The following is a 17670-nucleotide window of genomic DNA, read 5'->3' as shown; positions in this document are numbered from 1 at the left end:
CCTGTGCTTTACCTGCTATGACCTATAAGTCAAAATGTCTGCTGTGAGACAGGTCATCTTCACTGAAACTGAAACGATTAGTTGATTAATAGATTAGTCGATCAACAGAAGAGAGAGAGAATCAATCTGCAACTATTTTGATAAATTATTATTTGCTTAGGTCATTTTTTCAAGCAAAGATGCCAAACATTGGTCTCTAATGTGAGGATTTGCTGCCTTTCTCTGTTTTTGTTGCATAAACAAAAGCATTTTCCACTGTTTTCTGACATTTTATAGACCAAATAATCAATACAATATCCGTCAAATTAATTAATAATGAAAATAATCAGTTGCAGCCCTAATCTTGACTACAGTATCATACTGATAATGGCACCCATGTGAAATATTTGCAGGCCATTTCTTTAGTAAACAAATGAAAAACTAAAAGCACTTTGTAGAGATAATGATGAATCCAGTTTTACTGGAGTGTTAGTTAGTATATATAGTACATACAGTATGTATAGTTCCTAAAAGCTCAACTTAAGACAGTTTGTGACCCGGCCGCCATTTTTTTCCTGTTTAAAAACAGACCAAGCACTGGCCATAGTTCCATGTGTCGCTCAGAGCCACGTCGTTTCATTGCTCATTGGTTGCAGGTCTATTTAATTGCGTCCAGAGTCATTTTGGTCTGTGCTGTTGGAAATTGCTAAAATTAACTGAAAGATGAATTCGCATTTGCGAATTAGTCTGGCTATACCAGGCTAGGCCATACACTTAACACCCCTGAAATCATGAAAAAAAATTTGAAGATGCAAATTGATGCTGAATAAAAAGAAAATAATGTTTTTATTTCCCCCCCCTAAAGCTGTTTTCATAAGGCAGAGCAAAATCTGTGCGTGTTCACGTGGGCAAGCGCTTCATACCCATACCGTCGTGATCAGAGCTGTAAATAAACACAATTATATTTATACTTATATTTAATTTATACTTTTTTTATTGTTCCCCAGTTGGTAAATTACAAAGTATAATTCATTTATTTGAATAAATCTTCATTTTTGAATATAGGCAGTTTCTATGGATGATGATGGTGACAATCAAGCATGTTTTTTCTGTGCTACTCTGCTCTGTGTGCATACTGAATCGTTACTTTAAAGGTTACACAGCCTCTCTCACACACTCAGCTATCAGCCAGTTATTATCACATGGCAGAGCTTATCTTTATGAGTCGTCTCTACGTGTGACTTGGGAAAAGAGAAAGTATGAGCGCCATCTGATAAAGGCTGTGTGTAATTTGCAGTGACTGAATGAACATAATGGCTTCTCTCTGTCCATTCGGTGGAACAGGACACAGGCATGAGGATGACAATAAGTCAACGCCCTCCAGGCTGGATTCACTTTGATGTCTCACTGTTATTGTCCATGTCAAGGTTAGAAAAAGGGTGCAGGTCAAAAATGGTGATGCATGCAGTGTAGTTGTCTCATGAAGGTGAATGTCTCAGCCAGCACTTGCATGGATGGATGGATGGATCATGGACTGTGCATGCTGCTCTCTCCATCACTTGGTGCTCTTGTAAGAAGCCCCCACAGGTTCATTGAAACATTATGAATGTATATCTGTTGTTACTAAAACCCATAAACCAACTTTGTCATCACAAGGTCAATTGCTAGGTAACCCCCTCAGAATACATTTCACATTCACGTCTCCATCCTGTGACACACACACACACTGAGGGGTGGGTATACGTCACTGGTGCTTTTCCTTTTGCTTTTTAGGCTTCTTAAAGTGGATTGTGGTTGTCAGTAGCACTCAGGGAAGCTTCATTAGTCGTCAGAGGGAGGCAAGGCTGTGACTCATGCTTGCGTGAAGAGACCAATGGGCAGCCAGAGCCTGAGATATAAATAACGAATAAAAAATATTCTTGAGGGAGAAAGGGTCACTTGCGCGCCGCTGGATGGGATTTTATTAGTGCGCTCTGTTGGTATTCCGCCATCACTGGACTGTTCCTTGTCGTGTCTTTGGGTGGCAATTGTAACATCTAGTTATAGTTTCTCTGGACTCGACAACCTGTGCGCCTGTGAGTCGGTAAGATGCCTCCTCCGTTCATTCCAGCGGCGCTCTTGATATATTGATATATAGGCTTCATATTTTTTTCCATAGACACAGATGATTGTAACGTCGGAGTTCTTTTTTGGGGGAAAAAATAGACTAACAAAAAATAGGTTATATTCACCGTGTCGTTTGAAAGAAATGAGTCCCAGGTGAGTGACAGGAGGAATTCATTAGTTGTCCAGTCTGTCTGATGACATTGAGTTATGATGAGATGGGATGTGCTTGTTCGAAGCGCAACTTAATTGAAATGTCGATTGCTCAGTCAATACGTAACTGACGTAGGTTATTTATAGTTGCATCTTATCAGCATTTACTTAACAAATCAGTCTGTTTAAAAACAGGTGTGATTTTATCAATATGTCCTGTCATGTATTAATTTATATTTTTTAGAATAGCACATGGTATCTAACTATGGCAGGCTGAATTAATGTTTTTAATCTTTTTTTTTTTTTATTCCTTAGAAATATCTCTCTAATATATAGCTATGAGTGCAGTGGATGATCACAGACATACAGCTCATACATTGTAATGGTCTCGTGTCGCTCTGCCAAAGACTGATATCTAAGGAAAATTATACTTTTGCTCCAACGAGCCATTACAACGTATAATGACTAGGAATATATTTCTTATATGTGGCGCTCCCTGATAACTGAATGTTATCTTTAACATTTATCCTGATGTGCGTATTGCTTGTGCGTCGTGCGCAATTCTCTCCAAATTGCGCGGCTTGGTTCATAGCCCAACATCCTTCGGGAGTAACTCGTCCCTGGCGACGCACCATGGATAACATGATTTTCTGATAAAATCCTGGTCTACCAATTAAATGGATTGTAGTTATTAAAAATATATATTTCAAATGTGAGTTATATAAGATGACCTGGACCGTTTTGTTTGCAGTTGAATTATTTCCCAGCTGGAGATCAGATAACAGAGGACTGATGGCCACGTCTGAACCGAGAGCCACTGGCGGGGACCAGGACCCCAACTCCGACAATTTAAGACCTCCGTCCACAAGTACGTCCTCCTCACACTCCACTCCCTGTTAATAATATCGTAATCCAATATCGATCCCCGAGGGTAAATTCTCGTTAAGGCTGTCCCTCTCCGGAGCGTTTAGACTGTGTTTACAGAAACAGCCCACTGGAGCTGACCGGGACTCGGTGCCTTGCTCAAAGACACTTATGCATCCAGTGCGATCTATTGCCAACACCCCCACCTCTCTCTCTGCCTCTGTCTGCCTCCCTGTCCCTCTCTCCCCTCCTCCTCTGTCTGATAAAAGCGAGTCTCGCCCGGGCCATTTGCTGTGTGGTCTCCGTCGTTAATCATTCCGGTTAAAAACAGAGCCATCACAGCTGCCTGTCGCTGTCTGGCGGATCAGCGGTGCGCACCGAGCAGTGGACCTGGCTCAGAAATAATGCACCATTAAAGCATTGTCATTTTTAATGATCCAACATTTTTGAATAAAAACGCATGTTCCGATCGAATATATTCCTGGTTTGAATATTTTCCCTATATTTTCTTGCATTAACGCCTTCGTTGTCTGGGGTTTAATCGTGCGTTTTGAAAACGTTTTCGACAAATTTTGCACACAAATAAATACCTTTTTTTTTTATTACTTAGGCCTATTATTTATTTTTGACGTAACTCATCTTATCTCGTTTATGTAGGCCCTCGGGGCTGTAAACTGCATATCTTAGTTGCGCATGGAGAAATAGGCTATTTTGCGGGGGAGTTTTTTTAATAGCTGAACACATTTATGTAGGCCTACACATTAACCTATGGGTTAATTAGGGTCATTGTTTAAAGCCTTTGTCGCATGCCCAAATCGACTCTGTGATAGTGCACTTGAGCAGCCATCTGCAGTGCAACGCGGGGAAAGGATGACCGCTTTTTGTCTTTGGCCAAAATGTAAAAGGAAATAGGCTGCAGTTCCTGAGGACCAGTGTATAATTCAGTTTCCTATTTTCTCTTTTTTTCTCTTTATCGAATACAATATTTTTGTTGAATCTATTATTTGTGGCCCTTGGGTGTCAATAAACTACATGTAGACTACATGTCTACAAAAATGTAAGACTTATTCTAAATGTGAATTTGTCCCGAGAAAAGCCCTTTAAAAAGATGTTTGTTTTGTGAAAAGGTTTGTTTTGTCTGACTTGCTCGCACACTGCTGCTGGATGTTGCCATTATCTCTCTTCCACGCTCCATCTCACGCCTGGCGGCATGTCTGTGCGTGCGTGCGTGTGTGCGCGCGCGCGTGTCTGCTGTGTGTATGCCATGGCCTCAGCACCTCGAGCTGCTCTCTAGTTTCTCTCAGAATGAAATTGCTTCAGTGACTTTAAATACTTGTTTTTGTTATGAAAGTTTTCCATCAGGTGTATTCGCCGCCTCGCTGTATAGCTCTGCTGCCGCGCGCTCTGCATTTTATTCCCTCTGGCTTCTGCTCCATCTCTGCTCACGCATGTCCAATATCTCGGGTTTGTGTGTAGCTGTGAGTATGTATGCATGAGACGCACTATAGCCTACTATAAGTTTCTGCATCAAGCCGGCTATAGACTTTCCGGCCACAGACATCACCAGCTCGCTCCAGTCACATACTGTGTTTCACTCAATTAATCCCTGCCCTCCTCCGTGAGCTCATTTCACGGGCGTTAATTCCAGTCCGCCCCTTGGCTGGGTGTGTGAGCCGGCGTGGATGTGCCGTGCGGGCCACTGGCGGTGCCTATTGATTGAACCTAAATCGGAAATGTTATAAGACTCATCCCCCGATGATCAGTGGGTGCTGTGGTAAATAACAAGGTGAATAAATCATCGGCCAAACAAAGACCACTTTGAGCCAAATGACTCCGAAACAAATTGTTTGATGCTTTAAAACCCCGCATGAAAATACCAAAACACCCTGAGTGTTCAGAGTCACACACCCGGCCAAGAGCCGTGCGCCTCACGCAGCTTCCACTGTGCTCACTGTGCTCCACCAGCTTTATATCCATAATCCGCCCATCTACGTTGTCTCCGCGGCCTGCACACCAGAAACTCAAACGTTCATTCTGTTTTAGCCTACGAATATGCGTGGATGCACGGATGTACACGGAAACTGGGGATGAAGATTTGTGGTAAGTTTTTTTTGGGCACATAAACCGTTCCACGTTAACTCCTTTCATATGTTATTCACATTTTTGACATCTTAGAAAAATGCAATTTTGGAAGGACCAGATTTTTTTGGCATATGAATGTATGGTAATATGTCTCCATAATATTCCATTAGAATGCATTTTTGCCTCTATTCAAAGTGTCATCATGGCTGTTATTCTTAAAAAAACAACAAAAAAAAAACCGTTTGGAGGCCTAAAATAGGCCATGATAAAGGCTGTTAGAGTAGGGCCATCCACGACTGTCACAGTGTGTTTCCATCGTCTAAAGGTCAGTGGACATTAGCCTGTAGGTCTTATGATGAGAGCCCCAGATCACCCACCGACCGCCCCTGACCCCATGTCTTTTCCATTTCACCACCAAGACAAAAATCCCCGAGACAGGCCTGGAAATATAGCCTATGTTATAAAGCCCAGAAAGACCCTCAGAATAACCTGTAAATAAAGAAGTATTTTCATTTTCCATTCATATCATTCCTTGCAGCAAATAATACATTTGTTTTCTTTAAAAGCCTACTGACAATCACACTGATGGCTTATACAGTGGAGAATGTGACGTTAAGGGAATGTCTGTTTATTTCTCCATCATGTGAAGGAATTTGTTTAAAAAATATATATGGATATGTTTTTCTTGCAGCTTTACAAAGGGGGAATGCATATCATGTATATATGGAACAGGGAACAGGATATAATTAGCCTTTGTGTTATGGCAGAAATAAATTAAGACCAAAGGATCGAATAAGCTACGTATGGTATCGCCAACGTTTGGTATTTCTGAGAATGAGAAAACGACCAATATATTTTTGATTGGTCTAAATGACATTTTAATGGACTGAAATGGAAATTGAATGGGGATATTTCTATGTGGAGGCTTAAGCAGTTAGAGGGTCTCAAATATTGATTTCGAAAATGTCATATAGGATTTAATGAGCAAGATTTTATTGAGTTGCCATTGAAAAATATAAATTTTATAGGCTTAGCTACAGATAACAACGGTGTGTGACTTCCATGTGTTTTGTGCACAATTAGTCCCACCCGTAACCACATTATCCTGCCGATATAAAGGCCCAGATGCAGAAAAAGGATCAATCATAGAGCATCCTTCATTAACCCCTCTTTATAGGGTGTGCGTTTATTGGCTGTATGGGTCCTCACCGCGGGCTGTCCTGTCCTGCCCTGCCCTCTGAGCCGATCAGTCTGTGGACTGGGTGTTTCCTCACCGGGGTGTGTTTGTGATGTCACAGGGTGGGGCGGGCACGCGGGCAACCACCCACACACACAGACACGGGTGGTTCCTCTTCCTGTGCGTACATATATGGCCTATATAGGTTTGGCCTCCACCAGAAAATCCTCAAATTTCTCAGGGCATTAGGAGCTGACTTTAGACAACACTGATTTTTTTATCCAAAAGCTGCCTTACCACGTTTATATTTATAGACTAAATAACGCGGAATATTTGGACATTCATTATTCGTCTTTTTTGCATAATAATTTCTTTGTGTGGAATGGAGGTGTTTGGTGATAACTCCTGTCCTCCGTCGTGTAACACCCTAGGGTTCCTGCAGAAGAACAACAGCCTGGACGAGAAGGGGAGGCTCGCGGGCCAGAAGAACTTGCTCTCGTGCGATAACAGTGACAGGGACGCGCGCTTCCGCCTCACCGAGACCGACTTCTCCAATCTGTTCGCCAGAGGTGAGAACTTCATAAGCGCTATTTCAGCTTGACGTAGGCCTATCTAAACAAATAAGCTATTTCTCAATTTTGTGTGCTTCACTGGAGCTGTACGCTATGGTCACATTAGTCATAGGCCCAATACTTCAAATTAAAGTGACTTTGTCGAGGCGGCCTACGACCAGAAAAGCACATCTTTGTTGTTACATTTGTTGTTCTCTTTTTGCTACAATATTGTCTTCTTACACCCAATGAAAGTCAACTTTCTAGAGGACGACGACTGAAGTTAGAGACATATTAATAATTAGGAAAATATCTAGAAAAAGAACCAGAGGCTGATGGTTGGCTATTAGTGTCAAGTTACTCAAAATTATAACAGTAACACATAGGCTACACCACTTTTTGAAAAAAATATTCTAATGTTCTTTTTGTAAGGTGTTCTCACCACAGCAAGTATAGTCTACCTGTTGAGACCTGGAATCAGTGCACTTCTCATCTTAAATCCCGCTAGACAAAATGTATGACCAAACATGGAGTAGTTACTGATGATATTAGCCTGTAAGCCTATAGCCTATTATAAATAGCCTATTACATTATTAAACACAGGTCACTAACAGAGAAATTGTAAGAAATACACAATCAAATTTGGACTTAAAATAATAACTATGTGCCCAAAGCTTTCTAAAGGCTACTCTATTAAATGTCTGTGGTAAATGTGCTCAGTCTAAAAGGGACAAAAGTATAAAGCACCCAGGCTAAATTCCCACCACGTTTCTCCTCACCTCTTAGACTTGCTGCCAGCCAAAAATGGAGAGGAGCCTACCATTCAGTTTTTGTTGGAGATTGTGGACATCCTCACCAACTATGTCAAGAAGACTTTCGACCGCTCCACTAAGGTGCTGGACTTCCACCACCCCCACCAGCTCCTGGAGGGCATGGAGGGCTTCAACCTGGAGCTGTCCGACCAGCCCGAATCCCTGGAGCAGATCCTGGTGGACTGCAGGGACACGCTCAAATATGGCGTCCGGACAGGTAGGCTAGGACACCTTCAAGGTTGAGCTATAGAGCTGTATCTGAGGGGAAAAGGGGCGGGGGTTGAATTATTCATATGCTGGCGTAGGTTATTTAGCAAAAGGACAATGAATGTGTGAATATAAAAAGCAATTAACTTCTACTCTGTCAATTCAAAAATGGTGTTTTCATCTGCAGAGCAACATATAGTCATATACGTCATTATACAAAGCAAAATATAATACTAGAATTTTACAGTAATTTTAAGATATATTTAAGAAAAAAACACTTGTCCATTTTATAACTTTTATGTAAATTGGTGAATTCAACACAAACCATTAGAAAAGAAGCTGTTTGCCAGATAGTGTACGGCCTATTACGATGAATGCCTTATTTATTGTCCCCCTGGTAATTCACTTGACATCCTCCTTTTTTTCCCCCTCGACTTATTAAAGCAAGTGTCGCCTGAGGGGATCCTAACACAGGCTGTTTCAAGCTGTTAAAAACGACAACGCTCAAATTGTCCCTTGGGTTTTATATATCACGCAGGGTCTACTGTGCCTACAACTCAACACCACGTTTCAGTTGCAGACATGGTGGGGGTTTTTGTGCTCAATTTTGTGAAGTCGGACTGGAGGAGCTGTCCGCGGTGCTGAAATATAAAGCAGATCTTTCCTCTCGCTGACCAGGGGAATACAAAATGATAACTGACCAACGACTGTGAACATTGAAATGAAGGATTGTTTCATGTGTCTTTTATTTTTATTTATTTATTTTCACAATCAGATGTAGGTGGTCAGCTTTAGCCTGCAGGACATTGAAGTCATATGTCTTCATAAAGCTAATGTACTCAGGACAAGGAAGATTAGCGGCTGTCTTATTGCTTTCTCTTTATATAAAGCATGATTCCCTCATAATGGCAGTGAAGCGCAGTTAATAGGCAAGTCATTAAGACAGTTATATTAAGATTGTTATATTTTTATGTTTAGGTCACCCACGATTCTTCAACCAGCTGTCCTCTGGTCTGGACATCATCGGTCTGGCCGGAGAGTGGCTCACCTCCACTGCCAACACCAACATGTAAGTTATACAGTATGCTGCTCTCTTTGCTTGCATGCTTGTGCATGACCATGCTATTATCTAATCGGGGAAATACCTCTATATGTCATGACAGGACAACCAAGTTTTCCAGTTTGTAGGCCACTGGAAACAGCCCCCAGTCATTATCATATAGTCATGGTGGAAGTGCTTATTTTGTCCCCCTCAGCTCACTCCACAATTGGTCACAACATCCTGTGAGGGCAGTTATATAAAGTGTTTGGTTTGTCCTGTTGAGACTGTGTATTGACAGACGGTAGGCTTCCACTGTGCTGTATTGTATATCGGGAGGCAGCCCAGCCCCAGGGGTGATTAGATTGCATATTGATCTCAGGTCACAGTTACATGGTGGCCCAGTCTAATAGAGGGCATGAAGCACATCAACATCACACACTGTCGACACATACACAAACGCACAAACTCTCACACACACGTGCTGTAAATAAGCTGTGTTATGATCACTGGAATAGAATGGGGAACATCACATGAATACTACTGTACAATATCAGAATATTGAATACAGACACATGCACACAGAGCTACACACATAGACAAGCACATTTTGGTAGCGCCTGATTTTTATACCTCTGTCAATTCATTTTCGCTGGAGGGATTGATTTATTCATGAGAGTAGATATGAATTCCTCCAAAATAAGACACAGCCCTATACACTTTGGAATTCTACGAAATATATTTTGTTTCTTATTCACGGCCATATTTACAGTATTAAGACTGACGTTAAGGGCTAACCAGAGAAGAAAATGTACAGCACTCTTATGTAGGGCTGAAACTAACGATTATTGTCCTCATCATTTAATCTTTTAAAATGTTTCTCAATTAATTGGTCAATCATTCGGTTTATAAAATGTTTTAAAATTTTTTTAAAACTGACCATCATTCTTGACCGAAAAGCCTATGATGACATCATGAAATGTATTGTTTTGTCTGACCAGCAGTCCAAAACCTACAAATCCTCAATTTACTTTTACATAAAACAAAGGAAAACAGCAAATCCTCAGAAGCTGCAACTAAAAATCTAACAATGAATCCATCGATCAACTAATTGTTTCATGTCTACTCTTCTCTATGAGAGAGACAAATCAGGGTTTGACATGAAAATAACAACAGTAAGCATTACAATTACAGCAAGACAACTGACTAAAAATTCTAACAGCATTTAAAAACAGTTTTTCAAAGCAGAACCAGTCACTTAAATATCTACGTACAACAAATCTGCAAGACATTTCCTTGGTGACATGATGTAGAGACATGTAGTTTCATCGTACACCCTGACATATCGCTGCAGAGACAGCAGCACCTGCACTGTGCATTAAAACCACACAAGATAAGTAGTGGGCAGAGTACACCACTCATACAAACAAACTGAGCATTCAGTATCCTCTAACTATTGTGGCCTCTATCCTTCCTCCTAGACTGGCTGCTAAAGAAACGATCAATCTAAGGATAATAAACCAAATGCTAAAGGAAAATTGAGACGCTTAATTTATCCCATTTCTCAAAACATTAGCTTAGGAAACCACCCCCTCTTAGGAAAAACTTTCCCATCTCATCTCCTGCTTGGAAGAATGCCCCAAGAGACAGAGCCAATGAATTCACACTCTGGCGCACACTTTCATAATGACACACACACACACACACACACACACACACACACACACACACACACACACCAGCTATGGCTGTCCCAGATACAGCAGCTAGGGTTTCCAGTCCATTGACTGCAGGCTCATTGTGAGCTGGTCTTAGCAGATAGGCCAGCTGGGCCCCACACTGACACACAATGTCCTCCGGCTGCACAGAAAACCCTGTCACACTGGGGAAACTGGCTGCTGCAGCTCCCTGTGGAGTGCTCATTCCGGCTCTATTGTCCCTGTGGGTACAGACTGACTCAGTGCTCCTTTGAGGATCTGAGAGGAGAGTGTGGTTGGGGGTCAGAGGGTTAGTCACATAGAGACACACACGCACACACGCACACACACACACACACACACACACACACACACACACACACACACACACACACACACACATTCAAACACAGACTCATACACATTGAGTGCCCTTGATGACGATAATAAGGGCATTTAGGGGCTGTCCCTGGAGACAGGCAGGTGAATGAGTGGTAATTTTCACCCTGAAAAGACCAATGATTGGCTCTGATTGTGATAATGATCACCATTATTGTCATTACAGCGTGAAATGACTCACAGAGAGAAGGAGAATTTTAAAAAGGTGCACTGGTTTTGTCCCTTTTCTGCTGTGGATACATTGTAAGAAGAAATGAAAGTGGTACATCCAGGATATAAGGTGTTTTGCGTTCCTTATATGAACCCATCATTTCAATATATCAAAGAACACCATATTTTCTTATGGCCTCTTAAGTAGGCCAGTGACAGGCTGCAAAATGTGACATTTTGTCTTCTTTGTGATTTTATCCATTGCTGTCGCTGTTCATAGTCGAAGCCCAGCAGTCACGATCTGATCTGGTGTATTGACCAGAAGCTAATGTTCCAATCAACTCCATCCCGTGGGTGAGCCCTCACCAGGGATTATTAACAAGAAACGTCTTTTTCTTCTCTATTTCTTCATTCTTTTAATTCGATTTCCGACTATCCTCGATCATAGCATTCACAGTCTTTTCTTTTCCCTTATTCTCTGCCCCTTCTTTCCGCCTTGTTTGTTCTGTACGCTTTCCTTTCTATGCCTCCATATCATCCCCTCCTCTTCCTTTGTTGTCCTCACAGTTTGCTTCAGTGCATTGTTTCCCTACAGCTCCCTCTGCTCACAGCCTTCATCATTCCTCTCTAACCAAGCTACGAAATTGCTTCAGTCCTCGTTTAGATATATACTTGTGAACAAAACAGAGAGGAATCGAAGATTATTAGATTATTATTAGATAGATTATTGTTGTTTTAGATAGTAATGGTGCTGGTGTCTGATGGGGGTGCAGGAGTGTTGTGTAACTGGCCGCATTAAAAGCAGGGTAGACAGGGATCAGTCCTAAGGATGCGTGTGGGAGGCGGTGAGATGGCCTGTCAGTTAGCAAAGAGAGCAAAAGCTCAGGCCTCAATGTAAGAGTTGGTTTTCTGTGACACACATTTAAGGTACTTTAGCTTCTTCAGGAGTGTTGCTCTTTTGTTGTCCATGGAGCTACGAGTCATTTTATTTTTTGTTAGCTGACAGAGAGGTCCGAAACATTTTTTTAAAAAGCTGCCTTTCCGTCTCTCACCTCTCTAACAATTGTGAATATTATTTTGGGTTTTTTAATCTTTTCTTTTTCTTTATTTTAATGAAAGAATTAAATTAACAATTATAGTGTCTTCCTCAATTTTTGAATTTTAGGGTCAACAGAGGCTGTTATCTGTTTAAAACACTCTCCCTGCCAGTCTTTCTTTCTTTCTCTCTCTCTCTCTTTCACACACACACACACACACACACACACACACACACACACACACACACACATTCACGTCCTCTGAGCCATCAAATCAGCCCCATTCAGAGTCGCCGCTGAGATTGGCAGGATTGACAGATAGCCATCAGAGCTTTGTGGGCTTTAATTAAACTACTGAGTGATTTCAGAAAGCCTTTGAATTTGAATGTTTGCTGCCTGACTCCTATCAGACACTTTTTAATTAGCCCAGTCAGCACAAGCTCCAGTTTGTGCTCTGTGGATGGAATTATAGTAAGGCTAATGAAAAACCAATGAGTTTGAATGTGTGTGTGTGTGTGTGTGTGTGTGTGTGTGTGTGTGTGTGTGTGTGTGTATTGGCGTGTCTGTATTTAGGCTTTCTTATCTGCAAGTGTGTGTATGCATAAGAATCTTCTTTGATTCTCTTTGCGTGCTATGTTCATAAATCTTGTGATGTGATTGACAGGTTCACCTATGAGATCGCTCCAGTGTTTGTGTTGATGGAACAGCTGACTCTGAAGAAAATGAGAGAGATGATTGGTTGGGCCGGTGGAGAGGGAGATGGACTCTTTTCACCAGGTTGGTCTATAAATAACAGATTGAGTGTGTGTTATTGTGTGTTGAATCAGTATAACGAGTACAGTTACCATGCTGCTGTTCAAGGTGCTGATGTGTCTGTCTCTCTTCAACAGGGGGCGCTATCTCCAACATGTACAGTGTGATGATGGCACGTTACAAGTATTTCCCTGAGGTCAAGACCAAGGGCATGTCTGCGGCTCCTCGCCTTGTCCTCTTCACATCTGAACACGTACGTGACACGCACACGCACACACACACACACACACACACACACACACTCCATTTTAGGTATTCCAATAAAGCAGGCGCTATGCCTCACTGGCTGTAGATTGAGGCCATTGAAGAAGTCCGGTAATAATCAGTATGTCTGTTTGAATCAAGGCAATGGCTAGTTTTATGGATTCTTTTTGCTTTTATCACATTTACTTTTGTCTATAAAGAATTGCTGACAACATGACAGAAAGCAAACCAAACCTTCAAGTTGCAATTACCTCAGAAAATCTCCACTTCATTGTTTCACACTATTATTTAAATGAAAGATGAATTATATACTTAATGTGTGTCCCTTCAGAGCCACTACTCCATAAAGAAGGCTGGAGCTGCTCTGGGTTTTGGCACTGATAATGTGATCCTGTTGAGCACAGATGAGAGGTGAGAAACTTGTTTTAGAATTTTAAAGCCACAATTAATGCAATAAATGTGTAAACTACTGTATGTGAACAATGTGATGAAAAGAGGAGACTACTCCATGGTTCTTGTATAACTTATTGTATGTAATGATAATATGATGCTCAACACTTTTTCAGGGGGAGAGTCATTCCTGCAGATCTGGAGGCCAAGATCATTGATGCTAAACAGAAGGTCAGTGTCATTGTTGCTTTTGCTTTGTTTCTCTCTTTAACTGTTCCTGCTCTTTAAACAACATGTTGGTGTGTTGATTCTGCAGGGTTATGTGCCATTGTTTGTGAATGCCACAGCTGGTTCGACAGTGTACGGTGCATTTGACCCCATCAATGAGATCGCTGACATCTGTGAGAAGTACAACTTGTGGCTCCATGTTGACGTGAGTAGTTGACACTGGAGCAGTTGCTGTAGTATTTTGATAGTAGTAGTTGTAATATACTGTATGTCCTTGCCCGCATACCCTTCTGTAAAAGTGCTTTTTCCTCAGGGTGCGTGGGGTGGTGGACTACTGATGTCCAGGAAGCATCGCCATAAGCTTGCTGGAGTTGAGAGGTAAGTATGTGGGAACAGATGGGTTGCTCGTTATTGTTATTTAAAAACATTTCCAGTGAAACTACCTTAGTACATTAAGACATATATTAAACTTTACAGGGCCAACTCTGTCACGTGGAACCCTCACAAGATGATGGGCGTGCCTCTCCAGTGCTCTGCAATCCTGGTCAGAGAGAAGGTACAGCACACACACACACACACACACAAACACACGCACACATAGTGCTCACATGCCATGGGCATAAGAGGATAAAAGGTTAATAGTGTATGTACTGTACTTTATGTGTGTCTGTAGGGAATCCTGGCAGGCTGTAACTCCATGTGTGCTGGCTACCTGTTCCAACCAGACAAACAGTACGACGTCAACTATGACACAGGGGACAAAGCAATCCAGTGTGGCCGACATGTCGACATCTTTAAGTTCTGGCTCATGTGGAAGGCCAAGGTGCTTAAGAATGTCTTTTAAGCCAAATTGTCATGGTCTTATCATAGCAGGTGCTGAATAATGCTTTATAATCCATGTTTTCTGTTATAATTAGTGCCTGACAGACTTTCTTTACCCCGCAGGGCACCATAGGGTTTGAGCAGCACATTGACAAGTGTTTGGACCTATCTCAGTACCTGTACAACAAGATCAAGAACAGGGAGGGATATCAGATGGTGTTTGATGGAGTGGTAAGCTTCTCTAAGGTTTTATTCTATCAAGGTTATCACTTAGGAAAATTCTATATTGTATCGTTTTAGCTATACTGGCATGAGACCATTTAGGGGAATAAACCAAAAAAAAAACCTGAAAATCATATATTGATTTTACAAAAAGTTAATTAACATGTTAAAGCTCTGTTTGTAACTCTTCTCTGTCACATTATTTAGCTTGCTCTTTTTCCTCTACCTCCGTCTTTCTTCATTTTGTTTTTGTTTGTGTGTGTGTGAGAGAGTGTGAGTATATTATATTATATATTGTTTATTTCTGTCTGCAGCCCCAACACACCAATGTTTGCTTCTGGTACATCCCACCCAGCCTGAGAAGCATGCCTGATAGCGAGGAGCGGCGAGAAAAACTCCACAGGGTAAGACCCTTGTCAATGACTTAACTTTTATTTCATCAACCTGCGCATTACTGGTGGTCTGTGCCCATGGACTACAGATGGAAATTAGCTAATGCTACATCTGGTTCAATAAATGTATTGTACACAATGTATTGCAGACTCCCATTAGGAATGCAATTTGTCTCTAAGTTTTCTCTTTTCCTACCAGGTAGCGCCAAAGATCAAGGCCATGATGATGGAGTCAGGGACCACCATGGTGGGCTACCAGCCTCAGGGTAAAAATGTCAACTTCTTCCGCATGGTCGTCTCCAACCTTGCGGTCACCCAGTCTGATATCGACTTCCTCATCGATGAGATTGAGAGGCTCGGTCAAGATCTGTAGTCCCTCTCAGCCGTCGCTGCTCTAGTGGCCAGAGGGCGATCCTGCAGTCTTCTATCTATTGTATTTCCAAGGCAAATGCCAATGAGGGGAAACATTTATAGTGCTGCAGACAGAATAATGATAGGACATGTTTTAGGTTATTTCTATCCAGTCTATCTTTGTCTGAAGCATTCTGACTGTTTCTCCAACCAAAGGGAAGCTAGAAATGAGAGAGACTTTGAGTGTGTTACTTGCTCGCCCACATGGTTCCTCCTCTATAAATATATAAGTTTCTGAAGGCTCCACGTCCAACCAACATGCTCTAATGTATGTGTGCGCTGTGGATTCTTGTAATGTGTGCGTGTATGTGATCCAGTTTCTCGTTTAATGTAGTTGGTGTTTTAACGTCTGTATGTGTGTGCCTGAGTGTGTGTGTGTGTGTGTGGTCAAACGCTGAAAGGGAGAAAAGCACAGATGCAAATTAACAAACTATCATAAAATTATTCTGCTGTATCATACATTTGCTACACAAAATTGAATCATTGGTGCTTTCCGCTGTACATATTATTCTCAGTGCACTGACTTATTTGTCCTAAACTAGTGTCCGTGCAGTGTGTGTGTGTGTGTGTGTGTGTGTGTGTGTGTGTGTGTGTGTGTGTGTGTGCAGGTGTGTGTGCAGGTGTGTATCCTGTCATGTATTTTAAGCTAGCACTGTGTTATAAATAAGCTTTTCATGACCTTATGTGCACACCATACCAAGCATGTTAAACTGAGGCATTTTGATCACCTCCAGCAACTGATCTACAGTCTGCAATATGTTCCCTCATAGAACTTTAAGATTAAGATTTAAAATGTCTACAGCTGTCCCAAGTCTGTGACACCTTGTAAAACGCTGGCTCGTTGTTTTCATGCAATCATGTGATAATCATGTGTTTATAACACTGTTAAAATATTAAATATTAAGATTATATAAGAACTCATATTTATTGCATTTCCACTGTTTGCAGATTCAGGTATTTCATTGTAAATGTATCTTTATGTGTATTACATTGTAATACATTTGTAAATGTAATCACAGAGACTAGAGTAAAGTTTATTTATAGTGCTTTTGTCAGCCAAAGAAAGCGAATCGGGAACAGAGCAATCCATTGTCTTTCATATAGAACTTGTTATAGATTATAGGTGTTTGTAAAATGTTACCTATTGACCCTCGACTACGATGCAATTTCTATGGTGTGTTTCTTTCTGTGATTGTGAGTCTTTTGGACCGAATGTTTTGAGATGACTGACTGGCCTTCTGATGAGATTAAGAATGAAGTTTATACAATCCTCGTCTTTTATTTTAGAGAATAGCACAAGGATGTGAGAATGTACTCTCTTGAGACTGGGAAGAAAGTATTGTTGTATCTGTCTGAATCCTAATGCATTTACTGTAATATAGTATATATTAATTGTAATACATATAACCTGTATTCTCAGTGTTATGGGAACTTAATGTGTGTCTTTGCACAATGTTAACCTTTCTTTCTTCCATTGTAAATGGATGTATACTATGGCAGTATTATATAAGACTTATGTTAACAAAGTATTTATGGTATCTAGGGACCATATGTAAATGGCACAGTGCATAAATCATATTTAAGGTAATCTGTGTGATGTATGTGACCAATCGTTTTGTTTTTTTGTTGTTTTGTTGTTGTTGACAAAGCCAGCTGTAAGGGAACGTTTCCCAGGAGGCACTTTAACAGAACCATACCATCTTGAAAAAAAAATTAATAAAGTCTACTAAAGGGAAAAATTAGTTTGACTTATTGGAACACACACAGACACAAATCTCTGTCTCTGAGACAAATGTTTTTTTCTCTGCAGCTCCACAAACAGCACTCTACAAAAATTTCCTCACACACACACACACACACACACACACACACACACACACACACACACACACTTTTGCCTCTCTGCCTAATCATCCTCGAGAAGGCTTTGTTTGGCCC

The 17670-nt window shown here is 41.2% G+C and overlaps 1 protein-coding gene across 2 annotated transcripts; it reads left to right on the top strand.

The window, feature by feature from the left end:
- The first annotated feature begins 1789 nt into the window (after positions 1-1789).
- Positions 1790-17465, top strand: LOC116055108 (glutamate decarboxylase 1-like). 2 transcript variants are annotated; one of them, XM_031306894.2, is made up of 17 exons: positions 1790-2062; positions 2987-3103; positions 5143-5199; positions 6790-6927; positions 7696-7938; positions 8907-8997; positions 12915-13027; positions 13141-13256; positions 13599-13678; positions 13834-13888; positions 13974-14090; positions 14199-14263; positions 14363-14441; positions 14559-14708; positions 14831-14938; positions 15244-15333; positions 15521-17465. In XM_031306894.2, exons 2-17 carry the CDS (start codon positions 3028-3030, stop codon positions 15692-15694), a joined length of 1752 nt encoding a protein of 583 aa, XP_031162754.1. In that variant the 5' UTR covers positions 1790-2062; positions 2987-3027; the 3' UTR covers positions 15695-17465. The 2 variants fall into 2 exon arrangements, with proteins under 2 accessions (XP_031162754.1, XP_031162756.1); XM_031306896.2 differs by lacking the exon at positions 5143-5199.
- Positions 17466-17670: the final 205 nt, after the last annotated feature.

Source organism: Sander lucioperca, chromosome 9 (genome assembly GCF_008315115.2).
Source record: "Sander lucioperca isolate FBNREF2018 chromosome 9, SLUC_FBN_1.2, whole genome shotgun sequence".
In the NCBI taxonomy this organism is placed as follows: domain Eukaryota; kingdom Metazoa; phylum Chordata; class Actinopteri; order Perciformes; family Percidae; genus Sander; species Sander lucioperca.
This window is presented reverse-complemented; position numbering and strand designations above follow the sequence as displayed.